A 27,422-nucleotide genomic window follows, 5' to 3' on the forward strand; every position below is an offset into this window, starting at 1 on the left:
TAAGTGTTAGTTATTACTTGAGCTGGTTGGGAATTTTCTGTCTGACTGATTTTCCGATGGAAAATGAAGGGGGTGGAGGGGTCAGCAGCAAATCAATATTTTTCCAAATTTTGAATATTTCACTTTTTAAACTGACCCCAGAAGTTTCATTTTGAATCGGTTCTACATAACATTAAACTGTATTTGCCTATCAGCACATTGCTTTACAGGAGTTTTAACACTCCTTCAGGAAGCCCAGTCCACAGGCGAGAATGGGAGTCTGAACTACATCTTCCATAATGCAATGCAGATTTCCCTCAGACTGCGTGGTGGTCATGGGAGTCACATGTCGCTGGGTGCATTATGGAACTTGACCCATAAGGGAAAATGACTCCCATGTTGCAATGCACCACAGTGGAAAAATGCAGTTTTATATTGAACAGATTTAAAACGAAGTGTTTCAGGTCAGTTCAACAAACCGAAACCAGACATTTTGATCTCAAGAATTATTAAATGTTTTGTTTCAATCAAAAATGGCAACAAATTCTGAATTTCCTTTCCATGCAAAATTTTGAAATGTCAACCTTTTGTCCCAATTTGCAATGACAACAAATGTTGGAATGTCCCACAGGATGGAAGTTTCAAATTTTACTCAACTCTAGTTATTACTTCAATGTATGGGTTCTTCATACAAATACTCGAGATCAGAATTGTTCAGAGATTCTTCTATTCATCGGAAACAGAAGTCATTCCTCCAACTCACAGGGAAAGGTTAGTGCAATATATAATGTCTTGATAAGACTTGGTATCAATGGCATTAAAGAGCATTCACAATTTGCGCCTGGATATCCTTACTATATACAGGCATGGAACTTTTAATCATTACAAATAGGAGCATCTGCTTCCCTGGAAACAGCACATTCACCCCTGTGGCTGAGTGCCTCATTACACTCCAAGCCATTTCTGGCCATTTTAAGTGCAATGACGAGGGGTTCCCAAGTGTCCTTTCAAGGCCTCACTGGCTGGAAAAACAGTAGCTGTGTCAAAGCCACAAGGGCTTTATGGCTCCCTACATTGACATCCCATAGAATCAACTCAAGTTTCAAGGTCTCAGACCTTAACTTCAAAAGCGCTCCATGGCTTGGCCCCAGGATATCTGAAACATCTCAAGCAAAGACCGTGGTCGACAATTTCGCTTCCCGGCAAATGGAACTCTCGACGATAAGAGTAAAGCTGGTCTGTGCAGGAGACAGAACTTTCTCCAGGGATGGTCTAGGACTGTGGAATGAACCTGTCCAGGGACCATCACAAATCTCATTAATTTACACTCCTGGTGCAAGGTGCATTTCTTTGACCTTGCCTTCTCTAATGAAAACAAAGCAACACGTACAGTTGTATAAATAAGTTTTAAAAAGACACCACCAAAACAAGACACTCCACTGCACACCCTTCTGCCTTGGGGGAGAGGATAAAAGAACAAACAAGACGTGACAGATGTGTAGTCACATGGCTTAATGCACTACTGGAAAGTGCTCAGATAGCACAGTGACAAGCATTGCATAAAAACCCTATACCAAAAAAAAGAAAAAAACCCAGAACAGAAAAGATGGGAGGGACTAACGTGAACAAAACAGGAAGAATCCTCCAGGGCTCCATCAGGGACATAAGGATAGAAACTCTATTTTCAAAAGAAAATGAAATGAAACAACCTTCACATCCTAAGAGTGGGAATGAGGAAATTAATACTCAGTGGGTCTAGCCCGCCTTATGGAGCAATGACCTGCAAGAATGCCCACATCATTAAATGTACAAGAAAAGATATTTTGTGGAAGAAAAAAATTAAAAAGGATGTAAAGAGAATTCTCAAGATCACAAAAACTATTTGCCACAAATTAACTGAAAAATTGGCTAAGCTAGCTGGCATTGAGCCCAAGATCCTGACTGGTAATTTTCAATCTAAAAGCAGTTTACATGGACTAAAATTACACTCCATGAAAGAGACATGAGATATGCCAAAATATTCAGCTGCATTATAATGGCACTAAACAGTACTGAGATACAGTTCTCAGACCACATTGGGAATCTTTTGCTCTCATGTTCACAACTTCACTGAATACACAGACAGGAGAAGGGTAGCTGGATTTATGAAGCAGAAAGTTAAACATTTTAAGTTTGCTCGACCACAATCAATTTCTAGTCATTAGACTGGTGTTGCCTGCCTAATCCCCAACCCACTGAAAAGAGTTGCTCAAGGACCCTTAGCTTATTGCTACTTCAAATAAAAATGTCAAGAGTTACAAAGAACACACATATATTAAAGACACACCTCATTTTCCTGTTGCCACTCAAGATATTTCTATTACTAAGCGCCCAATAGCAAGCCAGAGACAGTATTAATATCCAGTTACTAGCAAAATTATATTAGTTCAGTATTTCTGCTTGTAGGCTCTTAAAAAGTTTGGTCCCATCAGAGCAAACAGCAGGCTTCTCCACATGTATCACAGGGCTGGGGAAGGTAGAGAGAGAAGAGAGAAGGTAGGGTGAGGTCTAACACAGCAAAAGGCCACTGGAAAGGAAAGAGGACTGGAAACTGTTCTCCTGGCTAGCTCCTGGCCACAGACAGAGCATCTGCAGGAAATTTTGGCGGAAGTAAAGGCTTAAGTCAGGAAGTCATCTTTCTCTATGAAGACGTGAAAAGCCAGGACATTGCACAGAGTGAGCAAGTAGTATAAACACAGATACATTCCACTAGGCATACCAAACATTTCCTGTAATTAACAGGGAACAGTCTGACTATGTGACAGTTAAGCAGCTTTAGAAAAAAGTTAGTTGAGGTTCAAGGTATTTGGATATGGCCAGCATGGCTGCCGGGTCACTAACTAGCCAGCGTTCACTATGGAGAAGCCGTGGCTAGCTAGGACTTGGTAAAGGGTTCCACAGTATTAGTTTGTCAGCAGGAACATTCTAAAATGCTTATGTTTGGTCTTCAGGCAAGTCGTTTCCTTGTTCCTTCCTTCTGGAGATGACAGATATACAGCAGGGCAGGCCTGACCCAACATCAGCTTCCAGCTGCACCGAAACAGCCCATACTCTCTCAAGACCAGATTCAGATGCCTAAGCAGGGCCGCCTGGGGGGGGGGGGGGGGCAAGTGGGGCAATTTGCCCCGGGCCCCACAGGGGCCCCCACGAGAGTTTTTGGCAGCACTTCAGCAGCGGGTCCTTCAGTGCCGCCAACACACTCGGAGTGAAGGATCCGCCACCGCTTCTTCCGCTTTGGCAGCAATTTGGCGGCGAGGGGTCCTTCCACTCCATGTCTTCAGCGAAGTGCCGCGAAGACCCGGAGCAGAAGGACCCCCACTGCCGAAGACTCCAGGCCCCCTGAATCCTCTGGGGGACCCTGTCTCTAAGGAAGGTGGTGCGGCAATCTGGGAAATAAGTTTGTCTCAGCTTACGAACTTTCTGATTTGTGAAATGTTTATGATTTGAACTTTCAGTGTGTATGAGAGCCCCCATTTTGGTAGCAGAAACAGACTGTCTGGGCAGCTGAAATAAGGCCATCAACACTGCACAGTTCTATCTTGACGGGACACTAGGATTGCTACTGGCAGAGCCACTTACGTAGCGACCTCTGCCTGAAAGGAAATAGCGAGGGGTCAGAACATGGAAAATCCTCAGTGGAAGAACTGAAAAGGTGTCTCCAACTGCTTTTAAAGGGACTGGCTTCTTGGCTTAGAGTGTATATCAATTTCCAAAAACAAGAGACAGAGGTTGGTGGCAGGCAGGGCATGCCTTTCCTCATGGGGGTGGGAGGGACGGATTGTATTCTGGCATTTGTTTTGCATAGATCTGTAACTCTCCTGCCAAGACTGAAGTAAGAGTCCATTGAAAGATTCCTGTGCAAAGCCTGTGTGCCTTACTTTGCTTACCATATGTCCCCAAAGAATTAAACTACAAATCAGAGCGGCCACAGGAGGGGGAACTCTGGGGAAGCATGCATAAGCAACTCTGAGGTTTGGAAAGTCTCGGTACTGCTCTTGGGACTAGGGAAATTGCACTGCAGAGAGCCAAGTCCCAAGGAAGGGTTTCAGGTAGGGAGTCTGCACCCTGACGTATTCCCTAGAGGCTCAGAGCTAGAGACAGTGCCTGGGCTCTGCCCAGGGAGCTCCAGCTCACTTGGAAGCATGCAGGATCCAAAGGTTGGTCCACTTATTATAGTCGGGTGACTGTCACTACAGAGCCTCAGCTAGGTCAAAAGAAAAGGAGTACTTGTGGCACCTTAGAGACTAACCAATTTGAGCATAAGCTTTCGTGAGCTACAGCTCACTTCATCGGATGCATGCTGTGGAAAATACAGAAGATGTTTTTATACACACAGACCATGACTGTGCCCACATATCTATTCAGGGGACACCATCACAGGGCCTAATAACATCAGCCACACAATCAGAGGCTCGTTCACCTGCACATCTACCAATGTGATATATGCCATCATGTGCCAGCAATGCCCCTCTGCCATGTACATTGGGCAAACTGGACAGTCTCTACGTAAAAGAATAAATGGACACAAATCAGATGTCAAGAATTATAACATTCATAAACCAGTCAGAGAACACTTCAATCTCTCTGGTCACTCGATTTCTGATCTCAAAGTGACTATCCTTCAACAAAAAAACTTTGAAAACAGACTCCAACGAGAGACTGCTGAATTGGAATTAATTTGCAAATTGAATACAATTAACTTAGGCTTGAATAGAGACTAGGAATGGTTGGTTCATTATAAAAAGTAACCTATTTCCCCTTGTTTATTCCCCCCCCCCCACACTGTTCCTCAGATGTTCTTGTTAAACCCTGAATTTGTGCTGGAAATGGCCCACCTTGATCATCATACACATTGTAAGGAGAGTGATCACTTTAGATAAGCTATTACCAGCAGGAGAGTGGGGTGGGGGGGAGAGAAAACCTTTTGTAGTGATAAAACACCCATTTTTTCATGGTTTGTGTGTATAAAAACATCTTCTGTATTTTCCACAGTATGCATCCGATGAAGTGAGCTGTAGCTCACGAAAGCTTATGCTCAAATAAATTGGTTAGTCTCTAAGGTGCCACAAGTACTCCTTTTCTTTTTGCGAATACAGACTAACACGGCCGTTACTCTGAAACCTGTCAGCTAGGTCCGTGACAGACTGATCATCATCCATCCCTATAGGTCTCAGACTCATACCAGCTGTAGGCCCAGCTTACCTTTTGACTACGGATCTCTTTAGGAGTGATAATGACACAGCACGCCACAAGCGTACTGTGCAGGGGGAGGGGAGGACAGTCAAAAGAGAAGCACTCCTGAGGGAGGCTAAAAGGGGAAGATGAGCAACCATGGGCTATGTGGTAAATGGTCTTCCTTGAAAGACGTTCTGTTATGGCACATCTTGGGGGTGAAATGGGAACTAGAAGATGTGAGCTTTTCCTGGCAGAATCATGTGCTGACTTACATGGGCCTGAAGACTCTGAGAACACAAGGGTGCAGCAAGATGGGAGTTCAAGGGATGCTACCTTACCAGAATGAAGTAAATAGAGTGAACGTCTCACCAAAATAAAATTAATGTGATCATTTTGAATATCTATCTATATAGTTAAATCCTCTGCAAGGGATTCATGAGGAACTGAAAAAAGTGAAACTGCAAATCATTTAAAAAAAAAAAAATCCCACTGTCCCAGACAGCTCAACCACCATGGTTAAAACAAGATGTAGACAGTTCTGCATCAGCACCAGATTGGACTGACTTAAGTGTGTTGATAAACTGCCTTGACTACTTGGTGGTAGAGAGATTCTCCAAACGCAGCAGGTCCAGCAAGTTTTCCCAACTGGTAACAGAAGACAGGAGAATATAGAAGACAGTCTACACTTCTTACACATGGTTAGTATCCAGCAGCTACATGCTTGCACATTTAAACTACATTAAAAACCCAGCTTCCCTCTCCTACTGCAAAGCAAGCCATGCAGAGCAAGTAAAAGGCAAAGGCCTTGGGCGCACAGGCAGACAGCATGGAGCAGACAGGAAAGATGCAAGGCTACAGTGGCTGCTTTAGCTTACCATATGTCTCGGATCTACTCTCCTCCGAGCTAGACTTTGTCTTCTTGGAGGAGCTATCTGCACAAGAGCAGGAGAAAAGGAGAAAGAGAGATATAGAAAATATGGAGACCAAACATGAGAAAAAAAAAACACTTCAAGGAAAAAACAGAATGATTTCTATGATCAGGTTAAATCGTGAAAAACACAAATAGGGTATGAACAACACATAGGTGATAACACTTGGAATAAGTTAGTGTGAACACACGTAACCCCATACTGAGAGGGTCTATCACAGAAGACAAAGTGCAGTAAACGAAGTTCTCTCCTATGCCAACAAGTGAATTAGAGAAGTTACTCTAGATAGAAGTGTTGGGGGCATACAGACCCCAGGGCATTCATCTCTACCATAAAACAGCTTGCATATATGGAAGTGCACAATGCTTGGAATCCACCTTGAGAAAGGCAGGAGTATTATGAAGGCTAGAATAAAAAGTCTATCTACAAGACTAGACCACAGATACCTTAAACGCTAGGGCAGACCAACAGCCCTTAAAAGCAAGAGAATGGGTACTGGGATTAAAAGCTCCCAGGATCATCTGCTTTGCTTTCCAGGCAGCCAAATTCTAAACCTGAAGTTCAAAATCCTGTAACCGTCTCCGACGCAACCCAAATCAAAATATTTTACTTTTACCTAACCCTAAAGAGAATTCCCCCTGCCTCCGGAAAAGTGCGTTTTAGAAGCCCACTTTAAATGTATTTGTTCTGCACACTAGAAAAGGAACCACACAGCTAGTGGCAGAAATATTACAACACAGTTTGCAAACAGTAGCTTGATCCACTTTGTACAAGAACACATCCTTCATATCCCAGTCTACAAACTTCAGATTCTACTCTGACCTGTTCCACAATCCCCAGAGAGCAGCAGGACCAGAGTGCACAAACATGAGAAACACACACTGCATGGGGCCAGCAGGCTTACACGCAAGAGCCTGTCAGACAGGTTTAAGAACACACAACAGTCACTGGGTTAGTGGGTTAGGGAGAGAGGAAAGAATCTTTGAATGCAGTCCAGTGCCCAAGACAGCGTTAGACTCTAAAACTAACAAAGATGGTCCAAGTTTCACAGAAGGGCATAGGAAGAGGATGAAAGAGAAAAAAAATGGATACAACCTCCATCAAAATTAAGTTTTAATTTAAAAATTCAAGTGCAGCTTCATCCTTAAAGCTGCAGAGAGGGTTCAAAACCCACTAGAACTGGAGGTCAGTTGCTGCTGTGACCATACGACCTTTTACATGTCCACATTTCCTCCACCAAGTAAGACCAGCCACAAGCTAAAATATTTCCTTCCTGAGTGTTTGGGCTATTTATTTTATTTTTTAAAAACAACCAACAATTTAGGTCATTGACTGGGGCTACTGGTCTAGATTTGTTTTTGCACAGATGAAAGCCACCTTGTGCAAGGTCATGCCAGAATCAGTCGCTCACCTTTGCTGCAAAGTCTGGGTATAATATTGAAGAAGAAGAAGAAAAAAACCAAAACAAACAAAAAAAAAACTTTGCAAGCATCAAATAGAGAACAATGGCTCCTGAACGTTATGCCGATTAGAGCTCATTTACTCCAAACCCCAATAACTTTTAAATCCTGCATTCTCACTGTGGAAGTTTTGAAGCCTTTACCTGTCGGATCGAAGTCGTGTGTGCTACTGCAGCGTTCAACCTTCTGTTTTTTGTCAGCTGGAGTCTCTCTGCTCAGAATGCTGCCATGCCTACGTCAAACAAAAGCAACTGATTTGGGATCACTTCACCACAGGAGCATCGGTTACAGCTAAAACTTCACAAACAAAGTGCAAGTAGCCTCAGTAACAAAACCAACCACCAAAAAAAAAAAAAGATACTGAAAAGACATTAAGCAACATTTAACAGTCAAAGATAGACACCAAATTCTGAAGGGGAGAAGAAAGTTCTCTCCCCCAGATAAACAGTGCATTTAACCTTTTACCTTTCCAAGTGTCAAAAGCAATTAAGCTTATTGATTGTGTAATAATTTGCCAAATTTCACTTTAAAAATGAAGCCAGTTTATACTTTACAAAGGGGCAAAAGAGCATCCCCGAAATCATCAGTTCCCCCCAACCCTGCCTTAAAACTTCATTTCAAAATGGAGACAAAGATTTAAAACAAAAAGCCTTCATACAATAAGAATTTGTATATCAGGCACGAACCTAAAGTCACTTTCTAGGACCATCTCAAATCCCAGATAAGTTGAGTTGGTGTGCATAGCAAAAATGCTAAAGAAACTGCAAATGGTAACACTAAACCATGCGGTATAAATGTCACCAGCTATATTTTGAACACTCAGTCCCACTGATTCCAAGACCAAAAGGGACCATTGTGACCATCTAGTCTGACCTTCTGTATAACACAGACCAATTTGTGCACTTCATTTACTTAAGTGAGCTATGGACACTGCTTCCAAATATGCTTTGAGTAATTTTATTGTGCAAAAACGCCATCTTGAAGCTTGCAGTATAGGTAGGCAACCAAAACCCCATTGTCTTACCTTGTAGGTTTTTTGAGAGGAAACCTGGAAAAAAAAAAAAAAAAAAAAGTGTCGTGAAATACATTTTGCTTCTTAATATCATAGTTAATGTTAATAAAGACATTCTGCACGTCTAACGTTTTTCGTAAGAAGATCCCCAAGTCCTTTACCTTCCTAAAAGGACAGCATAACTCCCTCTTTGAGCTACCACTATCTTCATTTTACAGTTCGGTAAACTGAACTAAAGAAAGTTTAACATTCACCCAAGGTCTCACAGCTAGCCAATGGAAGATCTGGGGTTAGAACCCTTGAATCCAGTACCCCAGGCCCATGTTCTTATCAGTAAAGACCATACCTCCCAGGAGCATCCTCTCTCAAAAGGAGAAGGATGGAAATCAGCAATTTAGACAATTAGGCAAAGCAATCAGGAGACCTAGAAATTCTGTTCCTAGCACTGCCACACGATTCCCACATGTGACCTTTAGCATGTAACTTAACTTCTATGTGTCTCAGCTTCCTTATCTGCAAAATGGTAATAATACTTCCTGAACTCTCAGCAGTTTTAGGAGGTCAAATTCAATATTGTTTGTCAAGTGCTCTTAGATTCGTATCTGGAAAGCAGTAGAGAAGTGAAAAGTAGTATAGTAAGACTGACAAAGATCATTTAAGGTCACATCTTGGCCTAAATTATTGTTACTAGTACGCTTAAGATTACCATAAATGAAAGATCAGAGGGAAATATTTTCCTCTCCTCCCCCGCCCCCCAGTTTGTTTGCTTTGTGCATTTGACAGCACTTAACATAGAGTTGGCTTTTCCTGTTTTGTCTGGGTCTTTCACACAGCAACAGAAGAAAGGAAAAGACGACTAAATTAAAGAAGGCAAATGTAATACAATAAAAATTGGAAGGCAACACTTAACTGATTTTGTTTTATCTAATAGATTTTAACTGGACCAAGTTCCTTTAATAAAATCTGCTCAGTCTCCTGTGGAAAGGTTGTGTTAAAAAAAAGGAAAGGCATTTTATTAAAGCGGGCCAGTCCCAAGACTACCATTTCCACCCTCAGATTCAATAAGCAAGTTGAACCCTGAGCCCATCAAACTGACTGACTGGGCCACATTCAGAATCCGCCTCCTCTCCCAAATGGTTTTCTGGACTAGCAAGGAGTCTCCCCACACAAGATGACAATTTACAAGCTGCTTCATGCTTAAAGTTTTCTTTTTCCCAAGGAAAAAGCGGTTGACCACCTGCTTTCTGCCCAGTACCAACTGCATCTCCAGTGGCCTGAACAGAAGTGAAGCTTTTATACACCTATGACATGATCACAATTACTTTAAAATGGTAATTAAATTCAACCTGAGTTTATCACTCACCTAATCCCTCTCTTCAGGTAAAAGGAACCCACATAAAGGTGTACACACACAAAATGCCCACCACTTGTGCCAATCCTCTACTCAAGCACACTGCTATAAACAAATCCATCCCTTCCCACAAAAGGGTGACAGGAGAGGAAACAAACTGAGATTACAACTCTCTAAAGGAGCATGTTTTCCATTAAAAAGACATACATACACCAAGCCAAAACACACTGGCTGTAAATACAGCAACAAATCCAAACAAAAGGCTGTGAAGATCCAAACATGGAGAATGCATTATTGGCTTCTCCTTCCCCCAAAAGTTTAGGAGGAGATCTCTTGCTTAAAAATTTAAGAACTATGTCCTATCTGAAAGACACAAACAAGAAATGCTTACCCAGCCCCACCTCTCCCCATTCTGCTCCACCTGGACAGTTCGCCCTCCCACTCTGTACATCATCCCTGGCTGGCTGGCACAGAACTAGTTGAATATAATAAAGGAGACAGCCTTGAACCCAGTGCAGAGGAAAGGAGAAGGTGTTTCAGGCAGCTAAACCTAACTTAGTCCTACAGATTCAGTGATAAACTGAGATGCAATAACAAAGGGTCTGACTCAAGAGTAAAATGAGTTGACAGTGGATCTAGGGAGAACAGGAGGGGCAAATCATTAACTTGCCAAAGCCAGATGCAATAATTTCCTCTTACAAAAAACTTACAGTGTCACAGGGTGTGTCACAAATATTTGAGTGGCATCTGATAGCTGAGGCACCCAAATTTACGTTTTGTTATAACGTGTTTTGCAAAACCTAACATTAAATAGAAACATTTCAATGCAAACAGTTTTGCCCTACAGCGTTTCTAACTCAAAACGTTGCCGCATCATACTCATGCAGCCAGAAAGCAAAAACAGATCACAAACCAAAATAAAACTGTTTTAGTTTTTGCACTTCTCTATCCTCCACCTAACAGCAGAAATGAGGAAAGTAAATTGAGTTTTAGTGATGTAAAGTGTTATGCTACAATTTGTTTGTTTTCAAAAAGAATACATGCTTATGGACTTCAGGGTTTTCCTATAATTAATTAAGGCCCTGATTCAGCAAAGTTCTTCAGTACAAGCTTAACTTCCATGGGACTGTTCATGTACTTGAAGTCAATGGAACAGCTGATGTGCTTAATCGTTAGGCATGCGTTTAAGCACCTTGCTGAATCAGGCAGGGTCCAAGCCTCAGAGCATTCCTAGATGACAAGTGATTATTATCCAATGTTTACAATGGGCCTGCTCATCCTGGCAGAATTGCTACCCGAGAAGAAAGCAGATTGGTTTCTTTTCCATGGGCTTCAGCACTAATCCTGGGATCGCACGAACAGTGTTTATCACCTTTAGCCTCTGTCTTTCCCTCATGAAAACTCCACTCTCCAGAACAATGCCGCATGCGTCAAGCGGTGCACTGTTCCAGAAGGATTCTGGGATAGATTCCCGGAAGCTCCCCAGCCACTGGCTGCAAGCCAATTTCCTGAGTTTCTTTTTTCTCAAAAGAAAAAAAAGGGGGGAAGAGAAGGGGAGGAAAGCAGGGCAGGCAGCAGGTCATGATCACAGTGAAGCCTCTCACAAGTCTATGCGTACGTACCCAGCAAATTCTGTAGAAATACAGGGAGAGACGAGACGACCTCAAGGTTCTTTCCTCCAGTGTACAATCACTGCATTTCTGCCTTGAATTACTGAACTTTACTTCAGAAGTGTCTAGTCCAGCCGACAGAACAGGACTGGATAGGAACTTGGTCTTTGTTCAGCTATGTGTTAGAGCTGAACCAGAGATAATCTTCCTTATAGAACAAACTCTCAACGAGCCCTGAAGCAGTTCCAGACCACTGAATTATAGAACCACAGAAATTAAGGGATGGAAGAGATCTTCGGAGTTTAAGACATTCAGTAATCAGACTGGGGAGCATTCAGCACAGGCGAAGTTTCTCCTCTTCCCACATGCTCCCCCTGTGAATAACTCCTAGCATTTCTTGGTTTGCTGAAGATATCCTTCCATGCTTAAATACCAAATCACTTCTGTACTATGGTAATAGGCACAGTATAAAAAATTAGAGTGAGAAATGATGCATATTGAAAGTACATCAAAAGAGATTCCACAATGATGCAGACAGAGCTGCCACTTGACGCAGTACGATTTGGAATATCTGCAGGGGATCCTGGTCCAGCAGTTCTCGGGATTTTCTTGCACTCTGAGGTACCTTCAAGCATGCACCAGGAAGAGTCAGAAAGATTTCTCTTTCAGGGAAATAGGGAGGAATGGTGCTTAACTGAGAGAAAAAGATAAAGCTCTGAGTGATTAATATAATCTTATTTCTCTGCCAGATGCCCACCACAATGGGCAGGTATTCAGCAAGTGTTCACATGCTTTAACTCAATCTTTATTTGATGTTCACCCTTCACCCCACAAAAGCCAAAAAGTTGTTCACAGGTAGTGCTGAAAGCTCACCTTGAACTTACCCCCTTGTGCTCAAACAACACAGTAGATTGTGCATTTCACCTATCTTTGCAAACCCACTGCAGGCTGAGGCTAACAGCTGGAGATTCAACTCCAAATCTGACTGATAAAAACCTTTGTGGACATTTTGTGTGATGTGTCGTTGTGCATCAGCACATTTTCAAACTAGTCGTTCTGCCCTCTCTACGACTCCCAAATACCAGGACTGATTAAGAACTATATCAAATTTCATTTGCAAGACATTTAAAAATCACTTGATTTATTTGACTTAACATGTCAGACTATTAAAAGCATGCCTTTATCAGCCATAAGTATGATAAGTAAAATAAGTTAAGTAACAAGCAAATTGAAACAACATACACAACCTGTAATATTAGAGACTGAAAAGTACACTGCTCTAAAGTATCTCTCTCACTCACACATTCACCCCCACTCTGCACTGGACCAGTGCCTAAAAACCACCACCTAAGCCAAGAGAAAAATAATAGTTTTAAGATTGTGTGTCAAAACACACCAGGGCTAGGAAGGATTCCCAGCTTTCCAACAGTACAAAGCATTCCATTCTAGCCCTGAAGGTTGAAAATATATAAGGCCATAAATAGCACATTGTTCACAGAACCATGTTGGGTTTTATTCCGGCTTGATTTCTAGCAAGATTTTAGTACCTGCTTTCTCAAAAACTGAGAAATTTTGATTCAAACTTGGGCCCCAAACTTAGAAACACATATGCATTTGCATAACTTTAGCCTCATTTACTTCACTCGGCCTACTCACATGCTTAAAGTTAAGCTTGTGTGTAAAGTTACTGCTTGCAAGATTTCAATCAAAATTATTACAGCTTGTGCTGGTATGAGTAATTTATAACATGCAATTTGCTCAACAGGGATAAGCAAAAACTGCTTGCTTGACAGAAATAATCTTTAATTAGGAGAAGAATAGTTGTATTGAAAGCATCATGGTTACTTTATAGTAGTCATTTAGAAAAAGAGGCTGCTTTTTACAGAACCTTAAACAGGAAGGAAAGGAAAAAAAATCATAAAGCCATCTTACTTTTTCATGAGAGTAAGTGCTGAAAGAGAAAGGAAAAAAAAAAAAAACACACAAAAAAACCCCCAAGAGTTGTTCTGCTCTAAAAAGAGGCTATTTAAAATGGCACCTTGTTACCCAATAGCAGGTTATCACTGGGCATTATTAGTCAATAATGGGATCTTGGTAGATATTTAGGAGCTGAATCTGCTGACTTTAGTAACAAAACAGTAAGTTTTTAGTGCTGTCTCCTCCATTTAGTCCTGCAGAGCAACTGCAGCTCAGAGAGGTAGCTGGATTCTGTTCTGGCTCATGTATGCACCAACAGATCTGGTAATTAAGATTTAACAGCTGGACTAAATTTCTCTCTCTCACACCCACACCCCCACCCATGCCAGACCACTGAACAGCCTGCACCATCTTCATCAGACACTTCAAATTTGACTCTCAGACCCCAGATTGAGTTTACAGTGCTGGTGGTCAGAAAAAGCTAACTTAAAAAGAAAAAGGAGTACTTGTGGCACCTTAGAGACTAACCAATTTATTTGAGCATAAGCTTTCGTGAGCGACAGCTGAGCATAAAGCTTATGCTCAAATAAATTGGTTAGTCTCTAAGGTGCCACAAGTCCTCCTTTTCTTTTTGCGAATACAGACTAACACGGCTGCTACTCTGAAACCTATATTTTAACTTGTAAACTGAGCACATTTGAACTGGAGTCTTTGAGCTACAAACAAACATGGAAGACTGTGATGCCATTTCATAGTAATTTTTCAGAATAGATCTCCATTAAAAAAATGGATGTGTGCTATTCTCACATTTTACACATAGTCTCTCTCTCTAAACTGAGGAAGGCATTTGTTTGCTGAATGTCAAAGCCCTGAGAAGACAAGTCTTATACAATAATGCCCACACGACCTGAACTATTGCAGCACCATTATGACCTTAACATACAGCTAAAGGCAGTCCTCTGTCACAACAAAATTGGGCGAACATGTTCTGTACGAGAGAGATGGCTGAGTAAGAGGAACTGATGAGATTGCAAATGACAGGCGGACAGAGAGAAATTCAGATGTGGCAAGTGGCCAGCTATTAGAAACCAAGAGACAAATATGGCATTTCACTGCACTACCCACAAACCCCTGCTGTGACCATATCAGCTTATCTAGGTTACTTTCACTAGACACCACTGACCCAGTGCAGAAACCATCTATGGCTTAGAATGTACCCATTTAGAGATCAGTTTCTTAGGTGCAGCGTCCCCTTTCCCACCATCTCCAACAAAATGTTGTGCTCTGCTTAGAGCTGTGGGAACCATGAAGTCTTCTCAAGGGCTGTCAGATTTTGTTCAGGAGGACAAGGGGTTTCAAATGCAGGCTGCAGAGAAGACACTGAGCTAGAAAGGGTGGCCAAGTGGTACACATAGCTAGGACCCCTTGCAGCCAGAGAGAGATCTGGTACACTTGCAGCAAGGGGGAGGGAAACTGAACTGGGTGATAAAGAAAAACATCCATGTTATTTTAGTAGGAGTCCAGAGCAGCAGCCACAGCTGACAGAATGACTCATGGAAGAATCACTCATGGCATTATTAGCTTTAGATTACTGGCAGCTCTGTGAATGGATCTAATCTCTACCTTCAATGCAGGAACATATGAAACTAATGACTGAAGAAGGCCGGAAAGCCTGTCTAGTTCGGTCCCCTTGTGCTGACCCCACATGATCCTCTTCCCCCCACATGATCCCATCAGCTCCAAAGGGAATTCTGCCCAAGTAGAAAGCCAGTAAAGATCTCAGGATTTGGCTCATAATATTTTTAGTTTTAGATTCCACTGTGTTTTGCTTTAATATGGTAACATTCCTGTGGGCTGCTGCAGCGATCTTTTCATGTTATGCCACTGAGGGTAGTTTATGCATTTATTTTTTTTAAGTTTCAGAAATAAGCACCTCACTATCATAGTGACAGGCAAACTATAAAAATCCACCAATAGCTTTCCTGAAATGCCTGTGATGAGTAAAGTTAAAGAGACTCTACCAATGGATGCTAGTATTGTTTTGGCAGCAAAACTGGGCAGGAATGAAATAAGCGAAAGTCAATCAAAAGTCAAAGGCAATAAATACGCTTTCCCCAGAGCTTTGAAAGCTACATGACTGTTTCCAGTGGATCATCAAAAAGGAGCGATTCCCAAAAGGTCGGGACTCCCCACAGGAAAAAGTCCAAACACCAATACTAGCAAGAGCACCCCACCACCACAGCGAGGTATAGTCTCCGATAACTAGGTGCAGAACATTTGGGATTTTCAAAAACAATGCTGCTGGCAGCTTTGAGAAAGTGGTTAAACTGGCGCACGCTGGGGGTGGAAAGAATGTTCATTGCTGTGCAGCAGTGCCACAGACCTTGGCAAGCTCTCTCTCTGCAGCTGCCAGCAGATATGGGGGGGGGGGGGGTGGGCATGGGGGAGAAATAGAACATGCGAAAAAGAAAAAAAAAAGCATGAAAGAACAGAAGGGAGGCATCAGTGCTCTTCAAGAACTTCATGTAAAAAGAAAACAATGCCTTGGTTTCCACACCAGGAGCTATATGAAAAGATACTAACAGTGCTGGTGGGATGTCTTTTGCTAGCTTTGAGAAACAACAGTGTAGCTAGATGTATTCAGCTCTCAAAGAGGTGTATAACCAGTGGAGAAGGAGAGAGGGGCTAGTGCAGGGGTGAGCGTCCAGAAAATACTGATAAGTTATTGCAATTTTGCAGCCACTCTTAGTCTCTTCTTTCTGGGCAGCTTTCCAATGTGTGGGTTAATGTTTCTCAGAGCAGTATGGGTTAGGGGAGGGGAGGAGAAAGCATCTCTAGTGAAGTTTCATCCACAGTTCAGCCATTCAGTACCACGCCAGCCAAGTGCCTCAACTCTGTTCCATGACACAAGCGTTTGGATTTTTCCAAGAGCTGATGTCAGGGCTTTTCATGGAGAAAGAACTGCATTTACAGGGCAGGCAAGGAAGGAGGGTTTCCCCAGCAGCTATTCTCAATGTGGCCTTTGTACTGTTCTACTGCTGAAGCCAGGACACTGCGAGAGAGCTTTTAGTCACTGTAGAAATTCTGTTAATGGGAGGGGACATTTTAATCAGAAACATTTTCAGCACCAAATACTATTCTTCCACTAGTGCCGGACTTCCAAGGTTTAGAAGCATCACAGTTTCCCATCTACAGGGCTTGAAGTTACAGTCCTTTACTAGCACAAGGACAGCTATTGTCTAGTATCTGCACTATTGGGTAGGAACAGCTACACAGAACACAACCCATAACTACAAAATACAAGAGACAGTAATGTAACAAACTGCTCAGTTTTCCCTCATCCCTGAGGCTTTATAAATGAAGCCTGAAAACAAGAGACTCAAGCAACAGTGTCAGGTTTATCTAGGGAAAATGATACATCAGAGACCCAAAGCGAAACTCTATTCTGAAATCATTCTGGAGCAGAGGCTCCCAAACTGTGGTCAGTGGACTACCCCAGTCTGCGGAGCACATGCTAGGGTTAGGCAAAGGGGTGACCAGTCATGGGTTACTGGCTCACCTTTTTTCCAACTGAGAGAGAGAACCCATGGAAGGGGGTGACAAAATGAATTAAACATACATGATCAATTATTTTCAAAAAGGAAAGCCACTTTCTTAGAATTACTTTACCTGAAAGAAATTGCTGTAGTCAAGAGAGATGTTATGCCACTGTGAACTGGTGGTCAAGCATCCACAAGACTTGTCCATTTGCTACAAGCATCCATTGCATTGCATATTGCACCAATAAGGTAAGAGGGCCAAGCCCTTCAAATCCAGGAGTAAAGACTGTGCTCTCTTAGGCAAAGATTCTCAGACCTACAGAATTCATACCACCCCCGCCCCCCACTTACCTCTTGACACCAGAAGAGAATTCTGTAGTATCTGGTTTGTTCCTAATAGAAAGGCTCTGAAGAAAGCCTTTTTCCATTTGCACTTCTTGGCACCGTGAGTTTCTGCTCATGAGGAAAAGCCCAATTTACACCTCTCAGGAATACAACCAGTATCTTTTGTTGCATTTTTCTCCCTCTAGTATCCATTAATAAGAAAAAAATTAAAAATTCTTACAACCACAGATGACCCCACTGCACAAGGACCACAATGCAACTAAGTTCCTTTAGAAGACAGGGCCAGGCAGTCAAAATTAGCTACAGCTGAGAAAGGCAGGTTAATTACTGCTGAAATGAAAGGTTTGCTTTGCCTGACAATAATTGCAATACAAAGCTGGCTCACGGGAGACACGCCTCTGCTACTCCTCCACCAGCACCCGGCCTACACACAGGGTTTTATTCTGCTAAACCAACCATTGGAAATCTAAAGCATTCAAATGCCATGGGATTTGCTTCCACCCAACATGCACAAGGGCTTGGAGATCAGTCATGTTGCCCCAGTGTATCATGCAGCTTTTGTGTTTCATTAGAGACACAGCCTAGTTTCCTTATTAATGCTGTATCTTATTTGTGGCTGTGGTAGACTAGCAACAAGCGTGAAGACACCTTTTAAAACAGCAAAGACATGGGTTGGAAGGGAAGGAAAAAACACGTCACATGTAATACACCATCTTTTGAAAGTCACATTTTCTATACACGGTCTCTAAATATCAAATTTTGCTTTTGCGATTGTGTGCACAAAAGTCTGAATCCCCTTTGAAAATCTGTCCCTGAAGACACATCATTCGTCAGTTGGTATAGTAAATATACATACCTATGGCAGAACAAAACCACACACACACACACAGTACACGCAACAGACTCATTCATCACGTCTGTCCTACACGAAAGTTCTAGCCACCAGTGAGGAACTGGGTCTGTTACTGCTTTGAGTGTGCCCATCATTGGGTAACTAACAGACCAGTCTTGCTTAGGGTTGCCAATTTTCTGACTGCAGAAAACCGAACGCCCTTGCCCTGTGGCCGGCCGTGCCCCTTTTCCGAGGCCCCACCCCCTACTCACTCTATCCGCCCCCACGTCGCTCGCTCTCCCCCACCCTTGCTCATTTATACCAGGCTGGGGTAGGGGGTTGATGGCTCCGGCTGGGGGCTACGGGCTCTGAGGTGGGGCTGGACATGGAGGAGTTTGGGGTGCAGGAGGGAGCTCAGGGCTGGGGCAGGGGTGCGGGCTCTGGGTGGTACTTGCCTCAGGTGGCTGCCGGAAGCGGCGACATGTCCCTGCAGCCCACAGGTGTAGGCTCGGCCATGGGGGCTCTGCGCAGGACTCTCACCCACAGGCCACCCCTGTGACTAGGGGCCACAAGGACATGTTGCCGCTTCCAGGAGCTGCACAGAGCCAGGGCAAACAGGGAGCCTGCCTTGGCCCTGCCAACTGGACTTTTAGCAGCTTGGTCAGCAATGCTGACCAGAGCCACCAGGGTCCCTTTTCGACCAGGCGTTCCGGTAGAAAACCAGATGCCTGGCAACCCTAGCTTGCTCCCGCTGAAATTCATGGGAGTTTTGCAATGAATTTCAAGGGGAGCAGGATTAGGCCCCTCTGCAGAGGGACTTTTCAGCTCAGAAAGCTTGCCGACATAGCAGACTCAGCTCTATTTCCTCTATCCTATATCTAGGCACTGATTATACACCTGAAAAACACCGTTTCCCAGGGTTGCCAATTTATAGTAATATTTATATACTTTCCATTTTCAAAGTGTGACTTTATCTTTGTATTTATGGTCTTTTAGATACTTGTTTTTATTTTTAGAAAACTTCATTTTAAAAAGTTGTCCCCCCCCCTCCCCGAGATTATAGATGCACATCTACCTTAACTACATCTTAATGCAAATATTTGACTGGAACATTTCCTTTGTTTGGGAACTTCGACAAAAACAGCGTGAAGTAGCTCAACGACACCTTAATTCATAGACCCAAGTTTCGAGGCCAGAAGGGACCATTAGCTCATACTGTCTGACCTTTTGTGCGACACAGACCACAGAATTTCCTCCAGTTACTCTTGTATTGAGCCCCACAGCCTTGACAAAAAGGCATCAAAGTCTGAATTTGAAGACATCAAATGATGGAGAATCCATCACTTCTCTTAGCCGTTTGTTCCAATAGTTAATGTAGGTTATTGGTCTGGTACCTCAATGCTGGAACATCAGAATTTGCGCCAGCCAACCCAGGACTGTTTCTCTTCAGCCAAAAGGGCAACCAAAGTAAAAAGCATCCTCCACCACCATGCCCAAGCCCCTCCCCCCAAGCCTTAACCCATTTGTCAAACCATGCTCATTTTCCTGCGCTGAACGGATGGCATGCACTTTCGTGACCTTTGCAAGACTCCTAACATTTGCCTGCAGCAATAACTAATCTACACATCATGTGTCCAAAACTAGCCCAAGGCAAAGAGCTCCACAGTGGCCTCATTTACACTAGGAAAGAAACTGGACACATACTGCTCCACCAGCAGAATCTACAGCATAGACAGTCTTGGGAATCATGACCACAGTGCTCTCTAACCTACAGCGTGGGTAGTAACACTTCAGTCCTATCTGCAGCTTCCACTCTACTGGGTCCAAGTTATTGATAATTGTAGAAAGTCTCGGATACAACTTGATTTGCAGCCCATTCTACTACTGGTTAAATTGCATTGGCGGCGAGTTGATGCTACAAAGCTGGCTAGCAAAGATGCAACCACTGAGAGAGAGGGAGAGAGAGTAAATGAGAATGTCATTTGTAAGCCACAACATTTGAGATATAAACCAATAAAAGAAGGGGAAAAAAAGCATTTTTCAGAAGTGAATTACATCTCTCTTTTTAATCCCACTAAGGTCTCATCCTATTTGCTTCAAAACTTTCCAGAAAAATTTCTACCCTGGCACAAGATCACATGAGAAGTTTCGGACAGATTCTCTTAGCTCTGGCAAAGGGAGGTAAAGTAGGGTGAAGGAAAAAACCCAAGCTTATGCTGGAAAACTAAATTTCTATCTGAACTATACAGACAACAGAGGCTCTCTCTGGTATCTTATATTTCTGTATAGCGCCTACAAACCCAAAGGAACCAAAACAAATGCACATAATATGCAACCCTTCTATCTTCCACACCACTGAAATGCAGCCCGAGCTAGAGGTCAAGAAGCAAAATGATGCACAGCATACTGCATGCGTGAAGAGTGCAAATTCTCCAGGTATATTTAAGCAAGGCCTTGCTCCCTTACATTCCATATTCCCCTTCAATTTGTTCTAGGGTGACCGACAGCAAATGTGAAAAACCAGGACGGGGTGGGGGGTAATAGGTGTCTATATAAGAAAAAGACCCCAAAATCGGGACTGTCCCTATAAAAATCGGGACACCTGGTCACCCTAATTTGTTCTTACAGCGAAGTTTCAATGCTGAATCCATGACAAACTACTGTCAGAAACTAGACCAAACAGGTTCTGGTTTCACTGCAGGATCAAGTCCAGTGTCTTCTGTTGTGAGTTGGGAAGGGGGGAAAATAGGGAAACCAGTCTATAATAAAGCAATGAGGTTAGAGTAACATACTTTGGGATGCTCAGAAAGCATATGACTATATATCAGCTGAAGTATAATCATTATACAGTACTTCTAAGGACATTTGTATGTGAATATTCTCCTCGCCCTGCCCCGAGTTCTCCTGTGAAGCCATCTTAAAAGAAAGCCTTATTCCTGAGAAATATACCAGCTGTTGAGAGGTGGGAGCAGTTACATTCCTCAAGACTCATGTCAGCAGGATGGAGATAATCAAACCATTTGAAAAAAAAAAAAAATCGCAGTGTCTGCTTCAAGTTGTTTCTGCCCCAGCTTGGCAGAGTATATTCGTCCTCAGCATTTCTTATTTAAAACCCAGACCAGTGCAGTGCTAAGAACTCTCAACTCCCACTGACTTCAGTGAGAGAACAGAGCTTGCAACAACACTCAGGATCATGTCCCAATACTTCTCAGAGCTGCCTCTTCATGCCAGGGCCACCTAAAACATTGCCTTTCTGGAAAGTTCCCTTTCTGGACAGAAGCTAAGTGCCTCTCTTATAGCAGATTCCATCAAAGGAAATGCAGTGATGTGTTTTTCACACCATCTTCACATCTAATCCCAACATCCATACATTAACAGATATGATCAAATGGATACAATGAACCTCCCAACACCATCACAAAGCAATACAGTAGTGTCTTCATACGCATGATGGTGCTGACATTAGACACTGAGTAAGTGGTAAAATTATTCAGATTAATGCTGTATGAATTCTGTACCAGCAGCATCGTCCTGAATAGAGACTGTCAGCTCAGCTCTCTTCCATTGCTGCTTTTGTTTTCAATAAAACAAGTCCCAATTATAGATACAAAAATGGAAATATTATAGGAAAACATTCAAAACATCACCACCACCTCCTCTAAAATGGTTTCGCAAGCACTCAGTGGGAAGTAATTCATCACTGCTGTCCAAAAGCATTAGATCATCAAGTCTCACTTCAGGTAGATCACAAATGCTGGAAAGGAGGATGCTGCTAGCATGCAAAAAGGCTTGCAAGCCGTTCAGCATTGAAGACTGACAAGGATAGTGCTGCCTGCATTTTTTGCAAGACACCTTTTCTAGCTGTCAAAACCTTTGTTCTCAAGCAGAGACTAAGGTGTGCGTTTTCAAAATTAGTGTATTTAAATGGTAAATTAAAAACCAAAACACACACAAAAAGAGCAACTGCAGGATCACAACATAAAGGGGAAAGGGTTATTTCATGCACAGTTAATTCTCATCAATATTACAGGAACATTCCTTCCCCACCCTGCCCCAGCACTCAGAAATGCTATTTTCTAGTCTCTCACCACATTCATATAACAGAGCGATAGGGAACAAAGGCTTCCAGACATTACCTGGATCACAGGACAAAACAGCAGACAAACGAGATCTCGAAAGGCTCGTTACCATGGAATAGAATATCAGGCCCAAGTCCTCTCCAAGCTACCCCTGGTTTTTGCCTTTTTTTAAAATGCTCATCTCACATTCCTGGAGAGGCATCTGATTATTTTACTAACCATCTGAGGGATGGGAATAAACTCCACCTCTTCTCTCCCATCTCCCCCCATCATCAACAGAGACCCAACACTGCGCTACTAATGGACAGGCAGAGAACAGCATCTACATACTTCTCTGGGAGAATGCATGCAGCAGGGCAACAAAGGAGGAGAGCTGGGGTTTAAAACTCAGCATGTCCTGGGACCAAGAGGGATATAAAAAAGGAAGCATCAGATCACTGTAGGGAGCATGGTAACTGAATGAAATGTACAAGTGCATCATTTCATTAAAAAAAACTCAAATAGGGCTGCGGGGTCTTATCACACACAGCCCTGCCTTCCCCCACACGCATATCACATGGTTTATTTTGTTTACAGACATTTTTAAAGGCACCCACCCACAATGATACCTGAAAGCACAGAATTCTTCTCGGAAGAATGGACCTTCCCTATTGTTTTCAAGAGAAGAAGGGGAATAAAATCCTCTCTCTTTTCTGGAAAGAGATCAGCAGGTCCACACAGAGGGCAACAAGCTCGCTGCCCTTTTGGCTATATGACAGGCTCAGCCCTAGGGAAAGAAGGTAGTAGTGGGATGGAGGGGTTGTTTTCTTTTTCTGCCCCAATAACCTAATTAGGTTCCTGAGCAGCGCTAGCAGGATAGAAATTTCTTCACGCGACACTGCCCGTGTGTGTTTGATTAATGTAAATCTTCCCAGGGCTCTAACCATGCCGCAGGCAATGTGATGGCCAGCACTCCATTAACAAAGCCTCTATGCCACTGCAGACAGCAAGAGGAGAGAAGGAAAGGGAAACGTGCATTTAAAGCCTTTCCCTTGAAACCGTCTAATGTCACCTAAAGAGGTTACAATCGTTTGCTCTGAACACTCTGTTCCTAACTCAACTCCACGTATTTCCCGTGTCGCTGCGGTTGTCAAAACAATGGAACTGGCTAGAACAGTGGTGAGCAACCTCACCAAAAAGACCCATTCACCGCAACTTCAGTGCTCCTCAGCCCAGTTTGTGTCAATACCAAATTGCACTGACCAATTACAATCTGACAAAACCATGATCTCATCACGGCTACAGAAGGAATTAATGTAGGAGGCACAGAGCCAAAAGAATCCACTCCTACCTCTAAATCTATCTGTTCCACAGCTCTAAATATGCAAAAGATTCCCACCCATACATTCCCAGGGAATGTATTTTCCATGCCTCTAGATTTTTTCCTGTGGTTTTCATTATCTGTTTCTAAATAGTAGTGGTTGTATTTAGCAGGGTCTTCAGCTCTGAAACATGTCTCTCATTTTTGAGGGATTTCACAAAAACAAAGGACTCCATTTTTTGTTTTTTTCCCTTTTGTTAGAGCTGGCCAGATGCTCAGAAATTCACTGGCCAGCACCTCTCATTGCACACAATCCCAGTCTACCCTAGAGAGCAGAACTGAAACAGCCAGCAATGTTTAACCTGTGCTCTTCAAAACACGAGTGTCCTAAGATGCAATGAAATGAGAACTACAAAAAAAAATTAAAATCCCAAAGCCGAGCCTGCACATCTACTTTATTCATGCATCATTTGTGCCAGAGAGCCACCCTTCCCTTCAGAACTGGAGCAGGGTGTCAAAAGGCAGGCTATTTTTAACACTGGTTCTTTTAAAGTCAAGGATTCCTAAATTCCCCCCCCTCCTCCTGCCACACCCATTGGCATTTGGATAAAATCTATGCAGTAATAGGAACACTGCAGTAAGAGCAAAATTTACCACAAATACTTTTTCTTAAAACATTGATGCTGATATTCAGCATCTCTGACTTCACTAAAGAGTTAACCGGTGGAAACAGTCACAGCCTACAGTAGTAGAAGCAATGTGGTCTAGCAGTTAAGAGCCTAAAACGGCAAGTCAGAACTCGAGATTTATTCCTGGATCTATTCCACTCTGTGCAACTTTGACCAAATCATTTCACCTGTTTGCCTAACTTTAAAATGGGGATATGTACTTCTGAGGTATATCTGAGGTTCAAAATGTGTTTGCAATCCTAAAAAAAGTGCAGCAACACCGGGAAGTATTATTACAACCTTACAAAGCTCTACTTGCCCATTCACTCAGGGGGGGGAGGGGGAATCTTGATTTTTTTAAAATTATGTAAAATATTTAATTTTACTTCATTAGTGTAAGGGTCAATAAGTAGATCTTATTTCTAATCTATCATTACTATAACTCAGTGGTTACATTTTCAGGCCCCTCAAATCAAAAAGCCTGTGATGGTACCAGGACACAGGAAAATATTGAATTGTCTTTTCAGTCTGAACCATGAACCCTAAATGCTTCAAAACTACACATCGTAATCTGTAGCCCATCAAAACTGAAACCCCCCAAAATACCTCCTTATCTGAAAAAGTTAGATGAAGTACAGTGCTGTCCCTCAGGAAAAAGTGGCAAGGAGCATGGGAGTAGGTCATGGTGCTGTACAAGCATCCAAGAAAGGGTCTACCCTGGGAGCAGGTAGAAGCTTCCGGAGGATTTGAGTACAGGATAAAGTGACAGCTTCTTGGAAGGCTATTACAAGAGAGAGCAAGCACTGGGTTTAAAAAGAGAGACGACACCTGCAATTTTTGAACTCAAAATTCAACGTGCCCGATTCTCATTTACACTAAGGCTTATTTTACACTTCCAGAGTGGAGTAAAGGGCCTTAGCGTAAGTAAGTATCAGACCAAGTGTGTTCAACACATTCTGAAATACTAGGATTACCAGAACCAAGTTGCTACCTAAAGCTACTGTACCCTGGACAATTGTTGGACCCTAGTTCCCACCCCATCTGAAACAGCCCAAATTTGACGACCTTCAGGATATGATGTGAGATTCCCCCATTTACTCACTGTAGGAAAAGGCAAAGTCGGAGCTAATGTTTCTGTGGGGAAGGACAGCATTGTCCGGCTTGATTTTTATTGTGATCGGTTATATTCATTTTAGGGATAGGGAGTAGCTGACCCCTTTATTTCTGGCTGACATTGGCAAGTAGTACCCACAACTTGTGATGAAAGCTAATATACTGTTATAAATCAAAAGAAAGTGATTAAAAAAAAACTTTCAGGGGGAAAAAAAAAAATGAGTCCAGAGTGTTCTTTTCACATTATTGCTGCTTCAGGGGATTAATGCAGATGCCAGGATACGGTGTAAAATGAGGGGATCCAAGAATGAACACACACTTCTTCATCTTATCCAACAACCCTACTCCCCAACAGCTCCATCCACTGGTGCCCTCTGTGCCAAATTCAACCTCCCAATCATGCAAAAATCTGATTCAGCAGCCCATGATGCCATGGAGCAAAGAGGTTCAGTGCAACTGGGTGATAACAGAAGTTAGCTATGGCTATGATTTATTAGACCATTTAGTCCACGTCTGCAACTTATGCAGGGCTGTTCTCTACAATCTAGCTAATGGTTTCTAGACCCCTGAGGGAGGGAGGGAAAGGAAAGGAGAGAGAGTGAGGGGAAAAGAACACTCCCCCCTAAAATCCAAAGTAGACGTTGCTTATAACCCTTATAGGTTAGCCAAATTCTATTTTCCCTTTTTGTATCTTTCTGGCAGTTACGCATGTGTTTCTAAAGAATGGGGTCAGTAGTCTCTGTGGATCAGTACCCATTTTCCATAGACCACCCCTCCCTTTGTACGTTATTCTACGTTCAATAACTTTCATATTGGCCTTCGTTTCTCCCGTCGCATCCTCTACTGATGAGACGCTTTCCTGCTCAGCACACATGAGACACGAAGCCTGCAAACAGCAAGCAGAAGTCTGCCTGTTTTGCTAAGAAACAGCGTTAGCAGCTCTCTGCTGGTTAGGATAGGATATGGTAAATATTTATGCGGAATTCACAGACCTTTACCCCAATAAGGAGCCAAGCATGGGAAAAGAGCAGCTTCCCAGAGCTCCACACAGCGGATGTGGAGAGGTCCCCAAGGAATGGACTCCACATCCGAGCGAAAAGCTGCAGGGCAGCAACTGAGAGTTCCAGTTCTGATCACTAATGCCTCTAGCTTGCCTTTTACAACTGTCTGCTGGATTTCTACCAATATTATAGCACATAAGGCTTGAGTCTGCATGGTACTGAGCGTCTTCAGCTTCCATGCCACTGGAGAGGGCAAAGCACACATCCCAGAATCAGGCCAGTGCTGAAGGAACATCCAAGGTTCAGTCAGTTGTATGACAACCCTCCCCCCCCGACCGAATATGTACAAATGTAGGTTTCCATAAGGACCCCTCAAGCCACGTGAAGTCCATGCGCACTGCCAGACAGTGCTGCTTCAACTACCTTCACTATCCCATTTCTCCAGTGTCACAATGAAAGAGGACAATTACCATCTGTACTGCAAAGCAACTGTTAGGAGACAGAGAAAAACAAAACAAACTTCGGGCAGATACCCATACTTCAAATCACTGCGGATAACATTTGCAGATGACAGACTGGTGGAGCATTAAATAATGAGGACCACGTAGTCATACAGAGCGATCTGGATCACTTGGTCACCTGGGCCCATTCTAACAAAGTGGAATTTTGATACAGCCAATTGCAACATTATTTATGTTGGAACAAGAAATGCAGGCCGTATCCTGGAGAACGGCAACTCTGCAAAGGGCTTAGGGGCCAGTGGATAAGCAGCTAAATATGAGCTCCGGCTGTGACAAAAAGAGGGTGATCCTTGGATGTATAAACAGGCAAATAGCGAGCAAGCGTAGGGAGCTGATTTTACTTCTTTATAGGGCATTGGTGAGAGACACTGGAATACTGCATCCAGTTCTGGTGTCAGATTTATATAAAAAAAGACTGAAAAATTTGAGAGCATGCAGAAAATTCCTCAAATAATATTTGGGTGTCTTGCAGTGAGATACTTAAAGAGTTCAATCTGTTTAGTTGATCGAAAAGACAACTGAGAAGTGACTTGATTGCAGTATATAGGGACC

The 27,422-nt window shown here is 42.9% G+C and overlaps 1 protein-coding gene across 4 annotated transcripts in view; it reads right to left on the minus strand.

Annotated features, from left to right (window-relative positions):
• Window positions 1-27,422, minus strand: part of ARHGEF12 (Rho guanine nucleotide exchange factor 12) — a 108,507-nt gene that overhangs the window by 60,920 nt on the left and 20,165 nt on the right. For 2 of the 4 annotated variants that reach the window (XM_074936740.1, XM_074936741.1), the window contains exons 2-4: window positions 8,607-8,630; window positions 7,726-7,814; window positions 6,069-6,125 (exon numbers count right to left, since the gene is read on the minus strand). In XM_074936740.1, the coding sequence (XP_074792841.1) occupies window positions 6,069-6,125; window positions 7,726-7,814; window positions 8,607-8,630 (170 nt within the window). Of the gene's footprint in view, window positions 1-6,068; window positions 6,126-7,725; window positions 7,815-8,606; window positions 8,631-22,324; window positions 22,446-27,422 lie in introns of those variants that run through there. The other 2 variants (XM_074936743.1, XM_074936742.1) reach the window with 2 other exon arrangements.

Source organism: Natator depressus, chromosome 22, assembly GCF_965152275.1.
Source record: "Natator depressus isolate rNatDep1 chromosome 22, rNatDep2.hap1, whole genome shotgun sequence".
NCBI classification, from domain to species: domain Eukaryota; kingdom Metazoa; phylum Chordata; order Testudines; family Cheloniidae; genus Natator; species Natator depressus.